Source organism: Peromyscus californicus, unplaced genomic scaffold (assembly GCF_007827085.1).
Source record: "Peromyscus californicus insignis strain IS unplaced genomic scaffold, ASM782708v3 Scaffold_1__1_contigs__length_55948999, whole genome shotgun sequence".
NCBI classification, from domain to species: domain Eukaryota; kingdom Metazoa; phylum Chordata; class Mammalia; order Rodentia; family Cricetidae; genus Peromyscus; species Peromyscus californicus.
In genome coordinates this window covers 45,695,919-45,717,227 of record NW_026294492.1, presented here as the reverse complement: position 1 = coordinate 45,717,227, position 21,309 = coordinate 45,695,919, and the positions used below count along the sequence as shown (strand labels likewise).

The 21,309-nt window shown below is 37.7% G+C and overlaps 1 protein-coding gene across 5 annotated transcripts in view; it reads left to right on the top strand.

Annotated features, from left to right (window-relative positions):
* Positions 1-18,855, top strand: part of LOC128115677 (protection of telomeres protein 1-like) — a 48,427-nt gene extending 29,572 nt beyond the window's left edge. For 4 of the 5 annotated variants that reach the window (XM_052746649.1, XM_052746650.1, XM_052746651.1 and 1 more), the window contains 9 exons: positions 5,058-5,146; positions 6,358-6,420; positions 7,303-7,459; positions 9,717-9,922; positions 10,526-10,661; positions 12,896-12,984; positions 14,614-14,705; positions 16,296-16,401; positions 17,715-18,855. In XM_052746649.1, the coding sequence (XP_052602609.1) occupies positions 5,058-5,146; positions 6,358-6,420; positions 7,303-7,459; positions 9,717-9,922; positions 10,526-10,661; positions 12,896-12,984; positions 14,614-14,705; positions 16,296-16,401; positions 17,715-17,827 (1,051 nt within the window). In that variant the 3' untranslated portion in view covers positions 17,828-18,855. Of the gene's footprint in view, positions 1-5,057; positions 5,147-6,357; positions 6,421-7,302; positions 7,460-9,716; positions 9,923-10,525; positions 10,662-12,895; positions 12,985-13,809; positions 14,069-14,613; positions 14,706-16,295; positions 16,402-17,714 lie in introns of those variants that run through there. The other variant, XR_008220270.1, reaches the window with a different exon arrangement.
* The last annotated feature ends 2,454 nt before the right edge of the window (positions 18,856-21,309 follow it).

Here is a 21,309-nt window from a genome sequence, read left to right as displayed (position 1 = left end):
CTTTGTCTTTTTCCTGTTTCTCCTCTTTGATATTCAGCTTTAATCCATAGTGGTCAGATGGGATACAAGGTATTATTTCAGTTTTCTTGTACCTGTTGAGACTTGTTTTTTGTCCTAATATGTAGTCTATTTTTGAGAAAGACTAAGCAAATAAGCATCAGGCACATTTCATAATAACATTAACTCAGACTCTAGTCCTGACTAGGCAGACTGGGCCACTGACCTTCTCCCTAAACCAGTCTAGGCATACTGAGCCACTGATATACCTCCTTAGACCCATCTCCGCACTGTTTATTTTTTAATACAAAATGAAAAGTGACTCTTGGGGTTGGGGATTTAGCTCAGCGGTAGAGCGCTTGCCTAGCAAGCACAAGGCCCTGGGTTCGGTCCTCAGCTCCAGTAAAAAAAGAAAAAGAAAAGTGACTCTTCGTCCAGGTAGTGAGATATAGCAAAGACTGTTTTGAGTTCAGTTTTCCCATGTGTTTCCAGTGGGTACCGTATGTAGAGAAACACTTTCACATTCTAGAGGGAGAATCCATGCATCTTTAAAGAGAAAGTACACCATTCCATAAACTGGTGTAAAATTACTGTCATACTAGTTTTAACTTATTTCAATTGCTCTTAACATTAAGTTTCTATTTTGCTGGTTCCATATTATTGTAACTCACAGTATATCAGCATATTATTTCACTTTTCCAATATTTTTCTTAATTAAAATATTTTTCATATAATATATTTTAATTATACCATTTCTCCTTACCCATCTCTTCCAAGATCCTTCCCACCTTCCTACCCACCCAACTTCATATTCTTTCTCTCAAAGAAAAATTCAACAAAGCAAACAGGAATACAAACCAAAAGACACACACACACATATGCATGTGCCAAAAGAAAATTAATAGACACAGAAAATAACAAAGCAAAGAGTGCACCAAAATCAGCAAAAATATATGAAGTTCCTTTTGTGTTGGCCAAATACCTCCTGAGCATGCGTCCTACCCTAGAGTGTTTGACCTACTCAGTGACACTCCATTGCAGGAAACTGATTTTCCCTTTGTCAGCAGTTATCATTTATAATTAGCTTCTTGGTTCGAGGTGGGTCTTTGTGTCCAGTTTCCCTCCTCAGTGCTGGGGTTTTGTCTAATTTGAACATCTGTGGGTCTTATGAATGCTATCATAGTCCCTGCGAGGTCGTGTGTGCATCAGTCCTGTTGTTTCTGGAAGGTGCTATTTCTTTTTTTTTTTTTTTTTGGTTTTTTGAGACAGGGTTTCTCTGTGTAGCTTTGTGCCTTTCCTGGAACTCACTTTGGAGACCAGCCTGGCCTCGAACTCACAGAGATCCGCCTGGCTCTGCCTCCCAAGTGCTGGGATTAAAGGCGAGCACCACCACCGCCCGGCCTGGAAGGTGCTATTTCAATTGGAGTCACCTACCACCTCTGGCTCTTAAGAGTTATCTGCTTCCTCTTCTGCCTAGATTTCTAAGCATTGAGGGAAGGGCTTTGATTTATGCCTCAGTGCTTCAAAGCCTCTCAACTATGCACATTGTCCAGTTGTTATCTCTTAAGTACTATCTACTGCAAGAAGTTTTCCTGATGAGGTTGAGTGATGATCTGCTCGATGGGTATACCGATATGTCATTAGGAGTTATTGTATTGCTGCATTCCTTTAGCAGAATAATCATATTTTTCCCATAGGGCCCATGACCTATTTAGTCCTTGGTTCTTGTCTACTTTAGCAGTGTCATGTATGGGTACCATCTCATAGAGTGGCTCTTAATCCAATTTTTAAAAATGGTGAGTTACTTCTATAACATTTGTGCCAATATTTCATTGGTATATTGCAGGTAGGTATCTGCTGCAGTTTGCATGGTTTGTAGCTGGGTGAGATTGATGCTAGCTCTGAACTTGATCTGTCTCTTTTTTTAAAGGTATTCTTGTTTTTCTAGAGCTTTTCCTTAACATTATTAATATGAAATTTCCCCAGTGTTTTAATGTAGGCTCTTAGTTTGCCTCTTAGAACTACTTTCATTGTGTCCCATAAGTTTAGGTATGTTATATTTTCATTTTTATTCAATTCCATAAAGTTTTTAATTCCCTTAATTTCTACCTTGACCCACTTTTCTTTCAGTAGTAGTTTGTTCAGTTTCCATGAATTCATAAACTTCCTGTTGATGTTGTATTCAGCTTTAATCCATAGTGGTCAGATGGGATACAAGGTATTATTTCAGTTTTCTTGTACCTGTTGAGACTTGTTTTTTGTCCTAATATGTAGTCTATTTTTGAGAAATTTCCATGGGCTGCTGAGGATAAAGTATGCCCTTTAGTATTGAGATGGAACGTTCTGTAAATGCTGTTCAGTCAGTTGAGTTTGGACCATTGAGCTTATGATGTTATTTAACTTCAGCATTTCTGTTTTTATCTGGATGACCTGTCTATTGTCAGGAGTGAGGGATTGAGGTCAGGCACTATTACTGTGTGAGGGTTGGTATGTTGTTTTAGCTGTAGTAGTGTTTTGAATTTGGGTGCCTTTGTGTTTGGTGCAGAAATATTTAGAATTGCAGTATCTTTTTTTGTTTGTTTGTTTTTTTTTGTTTTTTGAGACAGGGTTTCTCTGTGTAGCTTTGGCACCTTTCTTGGAACTCACTCTGTAGACCAAGCTGGCCTCGAACTCACAGAGATCCACCTGCCTCTGCCTCCTGAGTGCTGGGATTAAAGGTGTGTCACCACTGCCCAGCCTAAAATATCCTCTTGAGGTTTTCCTTTGGGTATGGTAGTGTCTTCCTATCTTTTCTGCTTAGTTTTGGTGTAAATTCAATTTTGTCAGGTATTAAAATTGCTACCGTTGCTTACTTCTTGATTCCATTTGCTTGGAATACCTTTTTCCATTCTTTTGCCTGAGGTGGTATCTATCCTTGGTGTTAAGGTATATTTCTTGGATGCATCAAAAAGATGGATCCTGTTTTTTAATCCAGTCGGTTAGTATGTCTTCTTATTGAGGAATTGAGGCCACTAATATGGGGAGTTATTAAATAGTATTTATTAATACTTGATGTTTTATTATTGTGGTGTGGAGTTTCCCCTCCCCAATTTAGACTAACTTCTGGGGTTATTTATTCCTTTTATCCTCTTGGGTGTAATTAACCTTCTCTTCGGACTGAAATTTTCCTTCTAGTTCTTTCCATAGAGCTGGATTGGTGCACAGAAATTGCTTAAATGTGTTTTTATTTTGAAATGTTTTTCGTTCACCATATATTGTGATTGATAGTTTTGCTGGTACAGGTGTCTGGGCTGGCATCCATTGTCTCAGTACAGGCCCTTCTGGCTTTTAGTCTCCACTGAAAAGTCAACTGTTATGCTAATACGTCTGTCTTTATATGATACTTGGTCATTTTCCCTTCCATCCCTTAATATCCTTTCTTCATTCTGTTGGCTTGCTGTTTTGATTTTCTGTATCATGGCGAGGTTTTCTTATGGTCCTTTGTATTTGGTGCTGTGTATGCTTTTTGTACTTAGGTAAACATGTCTCACTTTAGATTTGGGAAATTCTCTGTTATTATTTTGTTGAAAATATTTTCTGTGCATTTGACCCAGTTTTATTCTTCTTCATTTATTCTTATTATCCATGGAAAAGATCTTTTCATAGTGTGCTAGTTTGCTGGATATTTTTTTCTTTTTTTTTTTTTTTTGATTTATCTGTCAATTTCTTCTACCTTGTCTTCAAGACCTGAAGTTCTCTCTTCCGTGTCTTGTACTCTGTTGTTAAAACTTACCTAAGAGGGTTTTTTTCTTTTCTTTTTTTTTTCTTTCTTTCTTTTTTTTTGACATCCTCAGTTTCTCATTTTCAGTTTTATTTCAGTTTGTTTTTTTTTCTTTAGTAATTCTCTTTATTAAATTCTAGTTTCACGTCTTTAATTATTTTCATTATTTCAACTGTTCACCTTTTCAAATTCTTCATTAAAGGCATTTATTCCTATCATGTTTAACATCTTTAAAAACATTCATAATTGCTATTTTAAAGTCCTGGTTTTATAATTTGGCTGAATTGCTTTTCTCAGGGTATATTGCAGTAGAGTTGCTGCCTTTTGAAGGGGGCATATAGTCTTGGGTGTTCATGTTTATGTTTCTAGGTTGTGATCTATGCATCTGGAGTTATGATGTTTGAGATGTTTCTTGGTGTAGATATCTGATCTTGTCTATGTTGGGTAGATGTTCTGTTCTTTGTTTTCTTTTGCCCAGTCTGTGTCTTAGCCAAGTATGGCAGTGTGGGATCCTTAAGTCCCAATGAAATGTGAAGGTTGTGGCATCCCTTGTAGAGAGAGATCTATCTGTTCTGCTGGTTGGCATTGAGTCACAAAGGAATGGAGATGGGCTAGAAGGAAAGGCTAAAAGGGGTGACGTTCAAGAATTACTAGGATCCAGGGTCTGCACCAATACCCTGAGTCCCAAGGGGGTGTGTGTACAAGGATGAGGGGTTTCAGTGGTGGACAGGCTGCAGTGAAACTAAAGTTAAGTGTGGGGAGACTAAAATGAGGAAGACAGGAAGAAGAATGTCCGTCCACTCCCTGGGTGTCAGCCTAGTGTCATAGCTGTGGATCCCTGGTAGAGAGGGGTTCTGCTGGTCAGTGGAGTCAGAAAGGAATGAAGATGGATGGGCTAGAAGGGGAGGCTAAAGGGGCTGCCAAGTAGAACTATGAGGGGAAAAGAGGGGTTTGTCCACATCAAGAGGGAGTGTCTTTAGTTGGTGGTGCTTACTTTTCTAAACTTGAGTGACATTATCTCAATTTTGAATATTAGCCATTATATTCCTAGGCAATTTGTTTGATTATTTTTGTAGTATTCCAATGACTGACTCTTCTACTCAATATGTGTTTGACTTCTGCTCTTAATTTTGAGGGTATTGGAGTTCTCAGACAATTTGGTTAAAGCTATATAAACCATTGACTGGAATCTGCCAAATTTTATCATTTCATGGACTCCTGGATTGAGTGAATAATTTAGAGAGCTAAATTGTTATATTGACTTTCTTATGCAATTTGGCATCATATCTTTCCATTTCAGAGCTTTGGAATCTGTAGATTTGGCAGCCATTCAGCCCTCAGATGATACCTGTCAATCAGAAAATGAGGACAACTGTTTAACACCTTCAAGTAAGGACAGTTTATAACATTGACAGTTTACTTTCTCATAATTTCATAAACACAATTATCTTTTTGAATATTTTCTTCCCTATGTCTCTTTTTAAAATTCATATGTCTATACAGGTTGTGCATGTATATTCACATTTAAATAACACCTTCAACATTTTTTTTTCTGTATCCAAAAATAAGCTGGTTTCACTTTTCAATATGTAATTACATTTGCAAATTAGAGTGATAATGATTACTTACTTTATGATGTGTATATAATGTTTTATCTTAATCAGCCCATACAGTTTTTGCTCATAGGCTTCTCGGGTTTTTTCGAGACAGGGTTTCTCTGTGTAGCTTTGTGCCTTTCCAGGAACTCACTTTGGAGACCAGGCTGGCCTCGAACTCACAGAGATCTGCCTGGCTCTGCCTCCGAGTGCTGGGATTAAAGGCGTGCACCACCACCGCCTGGCGGCATCTTGGTTTTTGATGTGTAGACTTTTGACGTCCAGATCTCGCAAAGGGATTCTTTCCATAGAGGTTAATGGAAGTGTGCGTGTGCTTTTGTACTGTGTTCTGAGATTCATCTGTGATGGAACATGTGTCAGTAGCTCATTACTTGATGTGGAATGATCAGGCGTGATGGAAGAACTTCTGGTTAAAGCACCATTTTTCTTTTTCATGTTCAGATGGCTTCAGTGTCTACCAAAACATCAAAAGGGTCTAAATAGAAGTTTATTTGGGGGCTTTCCATGTGCCACATATTAGTGTATTGTGAAGTGTGCACTCTCCCTTACTATCAATTTTTAGTAGTTGCAAGTCATTTTTTGTAAAAATACTGTCTTCTTTATGAACTGCCTTCCTTTCTTTGTCAGCAGTCAAAGTGTGGGTTGATTTCTAAGCTCTCTTTGATCTGTTAGTTTCTTGATTACTATGTCTTGAAGGCATGTAGTATAAATACATTAATGTTCTTCTCTTTCACGGTCTTACTCAGTTATCTAAATTCCCCTAAAAGAGAGACATTGCCTATCAATTTTTGTGACTAACCCTGTTATTTTTGTTAGAATTATGTTGACTCTGCAAATAAATTGGGGAAAAAGACATTTCAACATTTATTTAGATTTTTCTTCAGTTTCTCTGGATAGTGTTATATAGTTTCAGTCTTGCATGAAGCTTCCAACAGACATTTTAAAGAGCTACAGGTTGTGTGATTTCGTTTTCTCTTCCTGTAGGCTCCGAATCAGACTTGGTCTCACTGTACGAGGTAGAAAGATGTCAGCAACTCTGTGCTACAGGTAAGCCCACTTCCAGTATAGTAACCAAAGCACAGATGCCTGCTTTGTAAACCTGCTTCTGGTACAGTAGTCAACACATAGATACCTTCTTTGCATTTCCCAACCCATCCCTTCATACCTACAGTGACAGTAGATCCTCATGGGAACACTCAGTGCTTGTATTTAGCTTTTATTCCCCTGCCTCATCCTACAGGCGTAAATATAGAACCCATACATGTGCATATCTCTATGTTGAATATGTGTTTTAAGTTATAAATAAAGCATTCAGTATGTTCTTAGCTTAATGATATAAATTCTATCATAATTATTAATTATTATATTAATTCTAATAAAATAATATAGTGTTTAACACCGTACATATAAGAAACTCTTTACCCTGTGCCCCCAAACAGTGATAGTACATATTTATCAGATGCCAGGAGCCATGTGACTTCTTCGGGGGGCAGATAATATTTAGTGAATATGGCTCGTTAATGTCTCTTGATCAAATTCCAGTTAGAACATAAGCTGTTGCCTGAAAGGGTTTGTCTAAGATATTGAAAATGAACAATTTTACATGTTACACAGGTGCCATTCATTTTATTGGTAAAATAAACCTTATTTTTTCCATAAATTAGAAATTTTGTAGAAATTTCTATTAGTCCCATATAGAAATTCTTACATGGCTACTATATAATTAAAAGGTCCCTTGTCCCGGTTACTCAGCACCTGGTGTGTGCCTGGCTCTGCATCCGTGGGCCAAGCGCACATCTAGAATCACTGTGACTGTAGCTGAGGTAACTTGTTTTTATGTTATAGTTATGCTTCAGGGAAATTCATGCTGAACATACCTAAGACAGCCATACTTTATTTATTCTGATTTAATGTAAAAATTCTTTACAGCACTTACAGATCACCATGGTTTAGAGAAGACATCACTGTGTGCCATTTTGAAGCAAAGAGTTCCTCGACAATATCGAATCCTAGCAAAACTGAGATCATATGAACCCAAAAGACTTCTCCAGTCTGTTAAACTTCTTTGTCCTAAATGCCACTCATTGTAAGTATTTTCCAACTAAAAAAGTTTTCATGTCCTATTTTTTGTATATATGCATGTCCATATGTGTGTGTGTACTTGTGTATGTGTGGTTTTAAGTCCTAAGAAATGAGTAAACTATTATTTAATTTGTAGTATTTTAAAAGAAGGCTAATGATTTAAAGGGAAAGTCCTATATTGCTACAAAGGAAATCCTTTTGAGTCATTCTTAGTAATAAGGAAAAAATAGATGTGTTCAGGCTTGAAATCGAGTATATGGTAGCTTTGATACAAGTCAAAATTTCCTGTCATGCTTGATAACTAATTTAGTAAATGCTATACCTTCATTCCAAACACCAGTTTTTATGTGAATGTATACATATAGGCATATAGGAATTTTTTTTCTTATCAGTATATATTCATCTCAAAACATGTTTAGATAGTTTTAAATATTGTTTATCTTTTCAATGCACTGAACCATAGTCCCTCAAAATACAGAGTGGCATTTTGGAAAATACAGGTAGTGCACAAACATGCACATTAGGATAGTGTGTGTCTTAGGGTTTTTATTGCTGTGAAGAGATACCATGAACAGAGCAACTTTTGTAAGGAAAACACTGAATTGGGGTGGCTCACTTAACAATTTCAGATTTTCAGTTCATTATCATTATGACAGGGAGCATGGTGACATGCAGGCAGAAGTGCTGGAGCTGAAAGTGCTACATTTTGTAGGCAGCAGGAAGTCAACTGAAAGTCACACTGAAGAAAGCTTGAGCAAAAGAGACTTCAAAGCCGGCACTTTGAACTGTGACACTTCCTCCAATAACGCCACACCTCCTAGTAGTGCCATTCCCTTTGGGGGCCATTTTCTTTCAGACTACCACACTATGCATCAAGCTTTCACTCTGTTGCCATGTTATATGTAAATGTATGTGGAGATGTACACATATTTGTTTTTGCATATTATTTGTTAATATCTCTCTAGAATAGTGTACATACTTTTTTTGTCTTACAAAAGTTGAGACTATAGTATTTGAGAAGAAAGTCAATCATTAAATCTACTTAACAAAAAATTGAGGAATCTGTTTTTTACCAATGTGATCATAAACTAGCAGTTGTGATTAAACTATATATGAAGATTTTAGGGAATTTGTGAAACATTAGTAGATTTTATTTCATTTAACACCATAATGTTATACAGCTTTTCAAGAATAAAGTTATGCTATGATGTCCTTCTAGACAAAGCATCTTAGAAAGATACATGCCCAACTGGTGAGAGAATCAGGATAAGTACTTCGGCCTTTTAATTCCAATCCATGCCATTTTTACTAGGTGGTACTTTATGAGACTAGTATGAATTACTAATTATTAAAGACAAATGAAGCTAGTAATGTTTTAAAGTAGGTGCCCTGTGACAATGACATTAACTGGGTGTAGACATGGCTACTTGTACAGGACAACAGATTGGGACTGGGAATAACTAAGTCACCTTGTGCTGTGCACTGGGTATATACCAAAGAAATGGGTTAGCAGGTGAAGATGCCTGCTGCCAAGCCTGATAATAATCTGTGGGAAGTCCCTGTGACCAACATGGTAGGAGATTATCCTCTGACCTCTGCACATGTACCATGGCATGCGTGTACCCACACAGATACAATCTCTCTGTGATTATGGTATGGATTTACCTACTCATATAATATTTTTTTTTTTTTAAATTTATTTTAATTTATTTTGCAATACAATTCAGTTCTACATATCAGTCACGGATTCCCTTGTTCTCCCCCCTCCCGTCCCCCTCACCTTCCCCCCAATGCCCCCCCCCCCCCCATTCCCATCTCCTCCAGGGCAAAGCCTTCCCCACAGACTGAGGTCAACCTCATATAATATTAAACACCTATTGAGAGAAATTTGTTAAATCTGAAATTAATTAAATCTTAAATCCTTAATTTAAGCAAGTGTAGCTGCTTTAATCTCCATATAAAATAGTATTTAAAGTTTGTTTTAGATTATTTTATTTTGTGTGAGTGTTTTGCCTGCACGCATATGGGTGCATTCATGCGTGCATATGCACCATATGTTTATCTATTGCCCACAAAGTTCAGAACTGGAGTTACAAATGTTTGCAAGGCACCATGTGGGTGCTAGGAAAGGAACTTTGGTTCTTTGCAGGAGTAGCAAGTGTTCTTAACTTCTGAGTCATCTCTTCAGCACCTAAAATAGCTTTGAAACTTTTAAGAATATACCTAGATTGTTTGCTGATAATTTGTCATCAATCATTTAGGCAAGAAGTTCCATATGAGGAAAATGTGGATAAAATTTTGCAAGATGCTGCAACTAAAGCCCCGGAGAGTAAGCTGCAAGGTACATCGTTGTATGACTCAGAAGTCTGGACCACTGAAGGTCAAGGAGGACGGCAGGTCGCTGTCCATTTTGTGAAAAATGATGGCATTCTCCCTCTCTCAAATGAATGTCTAATTTTGATAGAAGGTAAGACACTTGAGTTTTTCAACTATTCTTTTATACATTTTCCCCCTATTACTGTCAACTATATCTTATGGCACCTAGTACCTATCAAGTAAAAGTACTGTTAACTTAAATTTCTCAAAACAATATATCGGATTCAAATATACATGAGCACACACATCTACCTGAATTTCACTTTCATATTATGCATTAAACTCGAATTTACCTACAACGTTGGATTCCTGTCTAATCTCATCAGCTCAGAGTAGATCGAATAAATTGGCCAATTGCTTATGTGAAGCTGTGTTGGCCTCTGGGTGTCACTGTTGGGTCATAATACTGGGATGAAAATCTTTCAACCATAGATACCTAAGTCAGGGAAAGGAACCTTGAAAAGCCTTGATAATTTGTCAACTCTTAAGAGATTTCAATTGTGCTAATTATTTCCATCTGATTCTTATGTAATGGTTCATATTTTTTTGTCATACAAAGTTTACATTTTCTTCTAAATTTGTAACTCTTTTCTGTACATTTCTTTGTAACACTTGCTATGTCACACATGTTACATCCTGCATCTTGCTCTGATTCTCTGTGTTCTATTGAAGAGTTTCTTTATTGTTTTAACAGGAGGTCGGCTCTGTGAAATCTCTAAACTGTCAAGCGTGTTTCACAGTGTCATCCCTGTGAGGTCTGGCCCTGAGGACCTGGAGCTCCTAGACCTTGCAGCACCATTCCTCATACGAGGAAAGATGTGTCACTATGGGTGTGTGTTCATCTCAGGCATCTGGGAATTACAACTCTGTCTCTATTGCTTCTCTTCCAGCTACTCTATGTTCAGTTGATACTATTGTGCCAGTTCCTACTTAGAGACAGTCTCCAAGCTATAGTGATTGTGTGACAGTGATACAGATTGGTACAGGTCCTTTGCATTTTGAGTTTTTATCTTTTCTAGTCTGGTGGTGTGTGGTGAAACACTCAACATGCGAGGGAACAGTAACAAACTAGAGCTCTCCATTGATGACTGATTGTCAGGGCAAGCAACTGTATGCTGAGTGCTATATTCAGAAAGTATTAATGCAACCCTGTTGTAAATTCTAGAGTGTCCATACTCACTTTTTCTTGTACATTTCTAGAGATTTAAGCACACTATGTGACATATAAGGCTTACAACATTTTGTTTCTTAGTCACAAACTAAACATTTCTTCCACAGAATTTAGGTGCTAGCTAAAGGGACATTTCAGAGTTGCAAACTGAGTGAGTTCCAGAACTACATCCAACATTTGGCAGAGTTGCTGCCACTGAAAATGGTCAGAGAGTATGCAGTCTACGGGCTCAGGCCTAGAAGGAGAGCAAAATAAAGCATCCTATAGTTCTGATGAAACAGTCACCCTGGAAACACTTTGCTTTAAGAAGCTTTGCACTGCAGCCTAGATAGATCTTGTTGCCCCATTTCTCTACCTTCTCCCTTTCCTTCTAAGTGTATAGCATTTCTTTGTTGTTATAATGAACCTAAATTTTGATTTTCACTAAAAAATTATTGCCTGCCATTTTCAGAGCTACATGATTATGGCTTTTGTTTTTGTTTCATACACAGTGAGTGAAAAACTTAAGCCTTAAAGTAAAAATGAATGTTTGTAGCTAATTCCTCTGAGGTACTCAGTGTCTTTATATCTTTAAATGTCCTGCAAGTTTTATATACCACTTAATTGAAATAAAACCCATCATGTTCTATTGTTCTCCTTTGAGTAAGTCCATAGACTAGGCTTTGCTTCTGACATGAACATCCCTCATTCTTTTCTGTCTTCGTTTCTTCTCACCTTCCTAGTACAGAGTATCTAAGTCTAAGTCAGGAGACCAAAAACTATGTGCCAACTTGCTCTATCACTGTCTAATATTAGTAAATAATTTTCATACTTTATTTTTTCATTATTACTGTTAGTGAGGAAATATCTATATATTTGATGATTAACTGGTGAACTTGAAAGCAGTTACCCCTGTTTCCCAATTCACAAATTACAGGTACTCTTGAGTTCTAATTTTTATTCAAATATATTTTCTAAGCCTATTTTCTTACTACATCTCATGCACATTTCATCATGCCTAATAAAATTAAATTACTCATACTTAAATATACTGATAGCTGGGCGAGTTGTACTAAAGGACATCCAGTTTCAATCATTATCTTGTTTCATGTATTCTTATATTTCAGACAGTAACTGACTTGCAGGCATCATACACAGTGCCCCTGAATATGTGCTCACCAGTAATTTACCTGAAATCTAACTTGTCTTCACTGTTCATTCAGAAAAAAATTTTCTTACTATATTTTTGTAAGACTGTGACCATTAGGTATTGCTCATAGAGCCATATTCAGCGAGTTCATGCAACTTCTCTCGTGTGTCTTTTTGTTTTAACAGATAAGAAAATTAACAGCCAAATTAAAGTCCAGTTCCTGGTTCTCAGCTTCAAGTTATTCTGAAGCCCATTGTCTTAGTCACTGTTCTGTCACTTAAAGGAGACACCGTGACCAAGGCAACTTATGAAAGCGAGCATTTAATTCAGGGCTTGCTTTCAGTTTCAGAGTGTTAGTCCATGGCAGGGAGCATGGCACAATACAACCAGACATGGTGCTGGAGAGGTATTTGAGAGCTCACCTCTTGATCCACAAGTAGGAGGCAGAAAAAGTTACCTTTTGAAACCTCAGAGCCCACCCCCAGTGACACACCTCATGATCCTTCCCAAACAGTTTCACCAACTGGGAAACAAACATTCCAATATATGAGCCTCTGAGGGCCATTCTCATTGAAGCCACCACACACATAGTATCTTCTATTACTTTTGTGTAGTAAATTAATCATAATTCTCTTTTGAAACAAGCACATTACAGTATAGACTGTGAAGTGCTCTTCTGTTTAATAGCTGACTTTCTAAAACTGTCCATACTTAAACAAGATACAATATTTAAATACTTCTCATTTTTTTCTTGCTCATTTCAGTTGTAAACAGTGTTCAAACTTGAAACCCATACAAAACCTAAGTACCATTTCTAATAAAAGAGTATGGATTCCTTCATCTGTGGCAGAAGGTGAGCTGGATTTTTGTGTCCTAAAATTTTAATATTCTGTCATCTCACTGACTTATATTTCAATATTTGTGAATACTCATGGTAAAACTAGCTTAACTTTCCTTTACTGTAACCTATTTGCAAAAATTATAATAAAAAATAAGGACAAATATTTAAAATACTTGCAGTCATTTATAAGCATTGTAATCATAACCATATTTGAATATTTGACCACTTGTTTAATTATTAATCTCAAATACAGATCCTGAGGAAATCTTTCTGACTCATACTTAGTGTTGGACAAGGTGTTGAGAGGGCTGTTACCTTCCTTTGAGTCTTTAATCAGCATGTAGGAGTCTGTTTATTGAACATATGACTGATCACCCAGTTTTTGGCTTCCAGGAACAGGGCACATTGTAAGGTGTAACTTTTAGAAAGTCCTTAATAGTGAAGTCAGGTCTGCCTGCTAACATGGATCATGTTGTGTCTACTAGTTTATTACATGTGTATGTCCATTTCCTCTTCTGTAAGGACAATGCTCTGTAGGTGTCACCATGTCTGTTGTGCCTCTGTTGAATCTGTATTTTCCAGCTGGCAGTCTCCATTCCTTGGTTGCTTTTCCGTTCTCCTCACTGCCTTGTCTCCTCAATAAAGGTCCATTTTGCCAATGATTTTCTCAGAGTTTGCTCTTCATAGCCATTGAGAGCTAGCTGTCAGTTTAGTTTGGGCAACTCAAAATAGTAAGAATTACTTTGTGAAACTGTACACCCAGCTTCTTTCCCCTAGACTGCAATTTCCTTTTTTTAATGTGTATTTGTACTTCTTGTGATATTTTTTGTTTTGTAGTACAACTGTCTCATACTCTGGACCAATGAGATCCCATGTTACTTCTCATGAGCTTTTCCTGTCAAGCTGGGCAATGCTGTTTTAGAACCTCCATGATTTGAATTTCATCCTTCTTATGGTTACTTCAGTGTAACTATTGAGCCCTTCTGAAGCCAGAAACATGGTTCCTGTTTTACTGCTATTACATACTAAAATTGTGTCTGTGTTCCAATTATTTCTTCTGTCTTGGCTCCCAGAATATGGTTTGTGAGAATGGAAGGTAATAGAACATTCCATACATCTATGAAGCATGTTTGCCTTAACTGTAAATTCTCATGTTTAGTATCTCTAGTTTATTCATGCTTCCTCATCCTAGCATTTATGGAACCCCAGATACTGGCATGTTTGTTCTTTCAAGCAGATGACATCTATGAAAAAAAATTAATAATAAAGGATATTCTACTCATAATGCAAAGGGGGATAAACTTTTAACAATATTGAACTGTGTGTTGCTTTCTAGAACATTCTGTGATTTTAATTTCATTTTTTATATAATTAACATGTAATGAGTTGCATTTTATTAATCACTTGTTATGGTTCTACCGAGTATTAGGATACAATTCCATATATCATGAAACTACCCCTGCCTAATGTTCCAAAGGGATTCTGTTGCGTAGGTTTAACAAAATCCTGAGGAAGAAAACATTCTGGTGTCAATACCCTGATTAAACATTATCTGCACCTGCACACTAGAATAAGGCACTTCTGAGTTAGCCTTATAGAAAGTCTAGCAGTGTGGAATAATGTGTTCTTTTCTCTCACTAGTTCTAGGCATTGTTCCTCTGCAGTATGTGTTTGTTATGACTTTCACTTTTGATGACGGGACAGGAGTATTGGATGCTTACCTCAAGGATTCTGTAAGTAACAGACCTGCTAAAAATACTTAACTAAAATTTATATTTCAAATTTTTAATATTCGTGCTACTTAGTTTTACTTCAGTGTAGCTAATTGAGACCTTTTGAACCCTAAAACTCAGTTTCTCTGTATTTTGTTTTTAAAAGGATTTAAAATAACTTAAAATATATAAAAGAAATACAGCCACATAAATCTAAAACTGTGTGGTTTATAGCTTTGGATTTTCCATTAGAAATCAAATTTTTAAAAATAGGAAGTTGAGGAATCAAAATCTGAGTAGCCAGTCTCCTCCTCATTCAGCAGTTCCTCTGCTGGGCAGAAGAACAGATACAGAGCCACACTGGTGTCACCTCACTGTGCTTTGTAAGCCTCCATAGTTCTAGAAGGGAATGAAGTTACTTGATAAACAGATATGTATTACTGCATAAGATGTGCAGGAGTCCCAAAGACCACTGTCATTTCTGACACTTGTAGATGTAGCTTTGATATTCCCAAGTTCACCCTCTCCCTGTAAAGCTGAGACTGTTAATTTTCCTGCACTGTGTGTAACAGTATACATGGAGTTCTGGCAACAAGGGAAGCTTGACCTAGGCCAGTGGTTCTCAAACTGCCTAATGCTGAGGTTTTTGGTGATTCCAATCATAAAAGTATTTTGTTGCTACTTCATAACTGTAATTTTCCTACTGTTATGAATTGTAATGTAAATATCTGATATGTGACTCCTGTGAAAGGGTCATTTCACCAACACCTCCAAGGGTCATGACCCACAGGTTGAGAGCCACTAACCTGATGTGACTTCATCAGGTATGTTGTCATAACTGACTGCCCATGTGGCTGATTGCTCTCCTCCTGAGGTCAGGCTAATGCTAACTCCACAACTTCAGATGACATTGTTAGGCTTTCCGTAGTGACCCATAGCTCCAGTAAACAGTCAGTTCTCTGGCTCTTACAAGGCATGGCATACTAAAAGCTAAGAGGACGACTAACATTTTGTTAGGGTAAGCAGGTTTTTCTTTTTTTTTTTTTTTGTTTTGGTTTGGTTTGGTTTTTGTTTTGTTTTTTGATATTTTGGTTTGCTTTGGTTCTTTAACTTAACATGAAATTGAAAACAATCCAAGTTGTCCAAGTTGAGGTTGTGATTTTTTTCTCCAGGCTGCATAGTTTATACAATCAATTACTTAATGAATATTTACTAAGCAACTGCTGGGTGCCATGTATGTGTTCAAAATAGAACATTTAGCAAGGCAAGAAAAATCTCTTCTCTAAAAACATAGTGTAGAAGGGGAAGAAATTAAATAAATTTTTCTTAATGTTACATCCTCTCATACTCAACACTGGGTTTAATTTTCTAGGTACACAAAGTGTCATCAGCCTTGCTACATGATCTTACTGTGTGTCTGTGTGCATCTCAAAGATGTTTTACAATTAAAGTGGAGGATTGGGTTTTAGCTTAGACAATTCTAGTTTATGAATTCCACAACCTTAATAGACTGATGTATATATAGATCATTTTAGCAAATTACTTACTGAAATTCTGTGCATTAAAGCGTTTCAGATAATGAATATTTCTTTTGTTTATGATTATTTTTAGGAGAAATTTTTCCAGATCCCAGCATCAGAAGTCCTCACTGATAACAACCTTCAGAGGAATCTGGAAAAGATCATGAATGTGATTTGTCCTCCAGGAATAAAAATTGGTAGGCAGCATTTCAAAGATGCTTTGTTCGCTTTCTTGAAAAAGCACCTAGTGTGTATCTAATCTGTAGACTATGGGTAGAAGGAGGCAAACTGTAGGTCCAGGGGAATTACTAAGTGTGAGCAATAACTTTATCAATGTCTTGATGGGATAGCAGCAGAAGTAAAATAAATATAAATACAGGAGTTTTAAAATATTTTGAAATACACTTAGAGCATAGCAGTTTTGCTCACAGCATAGTTGACTCATGAGTTTGCACATATAGCATAGAGACATTGAAGCTGCAGTTATAACAAATGGATGCAGTTTTCACAACACACCTGTCCTCAGATAACTGTATTTCTCTTGTTTGACTCAGTGAGTTTCCTCTGTGGTATTAATGAGCTTCGTTTTTATTTTGCAAAGTCTATGAACTTTAGTTGGTTCTGTACAGATACCAGCTTGTCTGCTGGCTCATGCACAGGTGAAACTGTGCCCATTGTAGCTGTTGCCACCAGGTCCTTCTATGGCTAGTCATTCTTTTCTATTGGAACCTGCAGACCTAAATTATGTTAAGATGTTTGATTTTCTAGTAATTGTTCTCAGTGACCAGTCTCCCCTCTGCTTCTCCATTGCTGATGTGACTGTTAGATGTTGTTCCTCATCAGAATTTCTTCCTCCACAGTTGGTCTCTGCATTCTAACCTCAGTTTCCAAGAGATGGGAAATTTTTCTAACTTGAAGCAAAGTTTAATTCAGATACATTTGTTTTCAGTTCTTATATGTGTTAGCTATTGTACTTACCATGCTTAGATTTTCAGAAATAAGTCTCTGGGTGTGGTAACTTTTGGCATATACAGGCAAATATACATATATGTATGTATGTATATTTATATTACGATGTAAGTTATATCAGCCATGCACAAGAGCTTCTCCCTTTACCTGGGTGAGCTTGAGTGCCCTACCAGATGCCTGGCAGATGTACCAGAGCCTTCTGCTGATGTTAGAAATGAGCCTGCCCTGCTCCCCACCTGACTTGGAGTTGGCGTCATTGCTGCCATGGTGGCAAGGCCCAAAGCTGCTCCCAACCTAGCAGGTCACATGAATGCTCTAAGTTCAAATTCCACCTCTTTCTAGTCAATCAAGGAAAAGTCAAGGGAGGCCCATAAGCAGTCAGTACAAGAAGAGGAGTAAAAGAGGGGTGAGACAGTTGACTGCCTCTGCTGGCAAGTGTTTGTGAACTTTTAAATCGCTTTCATCTGAGGTTGGGGAAAAAATCTAATTAATCAGCATTACATCGTTTAATGGCTGAATGAGATGCCCTCTTGGTCTGTAGATGCATACCCATGGCTGGAGTGCCTCATCAAGTCCTACAGTGTCACAAGAGGAACGGAACAGCAAATATGTTACCAGATATCTGACACCATGGTTGCAGAAGACATCATCTAGCGCTGCTGTTCAGTGCAGTGTGTAGGGGATTTTACAGTCTTTGAAAAGGTTATGACTGTGTGATTCTCAGAACTCACTTTACTGTTGTTAAATTAATTACCATTTTCACTATAGTTTAAGTTCTTTTGTACAGAAAGACATTTCTTGTGAATGTTAAAATACCTTTTTGCTTACCATGTCTAGGGTGATTACTAGAGTTACAAAATAAGGCCACACTTGGTGTGGAGGGACCAAATCTTCATTTCTTCTTTCAGTTCTTCAGGGGACTTGTGTTGTTACTGGACACTGAAGGTCCATTTTCCACCATGAGACACTTGATTCTATGCTCTCCACCCAACATCCCCCAACTAGTTTTCTTTTCCTGTCCTAAGTTTTATACCAGCAGCAGTTGATGTTAATGTGGGTGTAGATAAGGACACATTCTGTTCTTGAGTCTTTTGGCTTTCGTTGATAAAACAGTGTGGCTACTTGTCTTTCATCCTGTTCCATTTTACTTTATGTACAGAAGAATTGCTTAGCCAGTCCTGGGGAAGGAAGTCTTCCTGTACCTTCACACATGGGTTATCTGCTTAACTGAGTTTGACTTGAACAAAGGTTTGTCAGAGTGAGCTACAGTGTACTAAAGAGAGTATTGTAGGAGTGGCAGCATTGTTTTATTTGGTGCTTATGTTGCCCATTTTAGGATGAGTCTATCACTTTGAACCAGATGGTGTATTTGATTTCCACTTCTCTCTGTAAATATTAGTAGTTATTTCATCCCATACCAGCTAATGAGGTGATGAGGTTTAAGATTTTTCTGCTTCAGCTGTATTATCTCTTTCAATAGCCTTATATAAAAATGTTCCTACATTGCAATAGAATGGTATGCTTTTTAACTCAATGGTGTTTATTGAATTTAAAATGAGTAGTCAGTCACTTTTGCACAAACATATATGTATGTGTATATATGCATTTGTGTTTTTGCTAAAGACTGAGGAGTAACAAATCTGTGCAGCTTATAAATAATAAATAAATAAATGTACACATTACTACAGTTTCATTAATTTAAATGTTTGGAAATAGCATGATGAGGTGGGTACTGTAATTTGAATCTTGAATGCCCCCCAGGTGCTCATGAATTGAAGGCGTGGTGACCTGCCCATTGCATCGTTATGGGGTTGTGGAAAAAATTAAAGTATGGGACCTAGGGAAGGAAGTTAGTTTGTGGATGGCATGCATGCCCTGGAAAGGGGTTTTGGGGGCCTGACTGCCTCTTGTCTCCCTCTGCTTTTCTCCTGACATAAGGTAAATAGGCCTTTTCTGCTTTTTGTTACCAAAATGTTCAGTGCAGACACAGGCCTAGTGACCCTGGACTGGAAATTCTGAGACCATGAGCCCCTTTTTATAAATGTTTTATCACAATAACAGAAATCTAATTCTGCAAGAATGCTTGTAAGCCAGATATTTGGAGCTGTCTGCATACCAGGTGCTGTGCTCAAATCTTCACACATATTTAAACCTCAGAATAACCAAATAATCTAGTAAGAAAGCTGAATCCTGTTGGAAAACCGACTTTAATAACTGGAGTCATGTGTTGAGTACATACCATCTATACTAGTAGCTACCCCAGCCAAGACTCTTAAGATAAGGGTGGTGTGAGCCCTACTTTAAATAGCTATAAGAAATAGAGAAAGAAACCAGTGTGTTTTCCTGCATTACAGAAGTCACCTGATGACTCATTGCTGTTGCTTTCACTAACCCTTATTTCCATTTCTTTGGTGTATTAGTATGTTTCTACACCCAGCTCCCACTCTCGCCTATCACTGATTTATCAATATATTTGAGATAGTGAGAGACTGATGCTATCAGTCTATGAACTCTTAATCCAAAACTTTTAGGGAGATCCTCCCCTGCTGCCACACTAATCATCGCCTGTGACTACCTGACTGCACTGATTGGGAGTAGGTAAGCCCTGATCTCTGGACTGGACAGCCCAGTTCTCTAGCCCCTAGGCCCCAGAGGCACATTCCATGCCCCTCCCCGCCCCACAGCCATTGCAGCTCTAGAGATGAGGCAGCAGCCCCCTTCTCCACCCCCTGTCGAACCTTCACCTACTGCACCAGTGACCACCTGAGCTATACCTCCCCTGCACCAATTGGAAAGAGCATGGCAGCCCCAGAGACCAGGCAGCAGCCTCCTCTACTGCCCTATCTCATGCAGCACCAGTGACCACCAAAGCCATAGGCACCCCCTGGATTGACTGGGGAGAGGTAAGGCCCTGATCCTGCACCAACTGGGAAGAAGAGCAACCACATGAGTCACAGGCCCCACCTGCACCAATTGTAAGAAGAGTGACCCAGAGCTCCACCTGTACAAACTAATGGAAGAAATGGGTAGACAGCAGTGTAAGAACACATTAAACAACATAAACAACAATATGATACCACCAGAACCTAGTTATGCTACAACAACAAGACCTGAACATCCCAAAGCAGATGATCTAGAAGAAAACGACCTTAATAACAACTTTATGAAGATGATAGAGGCCCTAAAAGAGGAAATGAAAAATTCCCTTAAAGAAATGGAGGAAAAGACAAACAAAGAAGTGTAGGAAATCAAGAAATCCTTTAAAGCCAAGAAACCCAAGGAAAAACAAAGAGGTGAAGGAAACAGTTTAAGACTTGAAAATTGAAACAGAGGCAATAAAACACAAACTAAGAGAATTCAGGAAAAGGAAAATCTGAGTGAATGAACAGGAACTACAGAGGCATGCATAACGAACAGAGTACAAGAGATGGAAGAGAGAATCTCAGACTTTGAGGATACGATACAGGAAATAGATTCATTGGTCAAAGAAAATGTTAAATCCAGCAATTTTTTTATTTTAACACAAAACATCAAGGAAATCTGGGACACCATGAAAAGACCAAACCTAAGAATAATAGGGATAGAAAGAGAAGAATTCCAGCTCAAAGACACAGAATATATATATTCAACAAAACCGTAGAAGAAAATTTTCCCCACCTAAAGAAAGACGTGCATGTGAAGATACAAGAAGCTTATAGAACACCAAATAAACTGGACCACAAAAATGCCCTCTCATCACATAATAGTCAAAACAATAAACATACAGATAAAGAATATTAAGAGCAGCAAAGGAAAAAGGTCAAGTAACATAAAAAGGCAGACCTATCAGAATTACACCTGACTTCTCAATGGAAACTGTGAAAGCCAAGAGGTCCTGCACAGACATTCTGCAGATACTAAGAGACCATGGATGCCTGCCCAGACTACTATACCCAGCAAAACTTTCAATCACCATAAATGGAGAAAACAAGATATTCCATGACAAAACCAGATTTAAACATGTACCACAAGTCCAGCCCTATAGAAAATACTAGAAGGAAAATTCCAACCCAAGGAATTTAGCTGCAACTGCCAAAACACAGGCAATAGATAGCCTTACACCAGCAAATCACAAAGAAGAGAAACATACACACAAT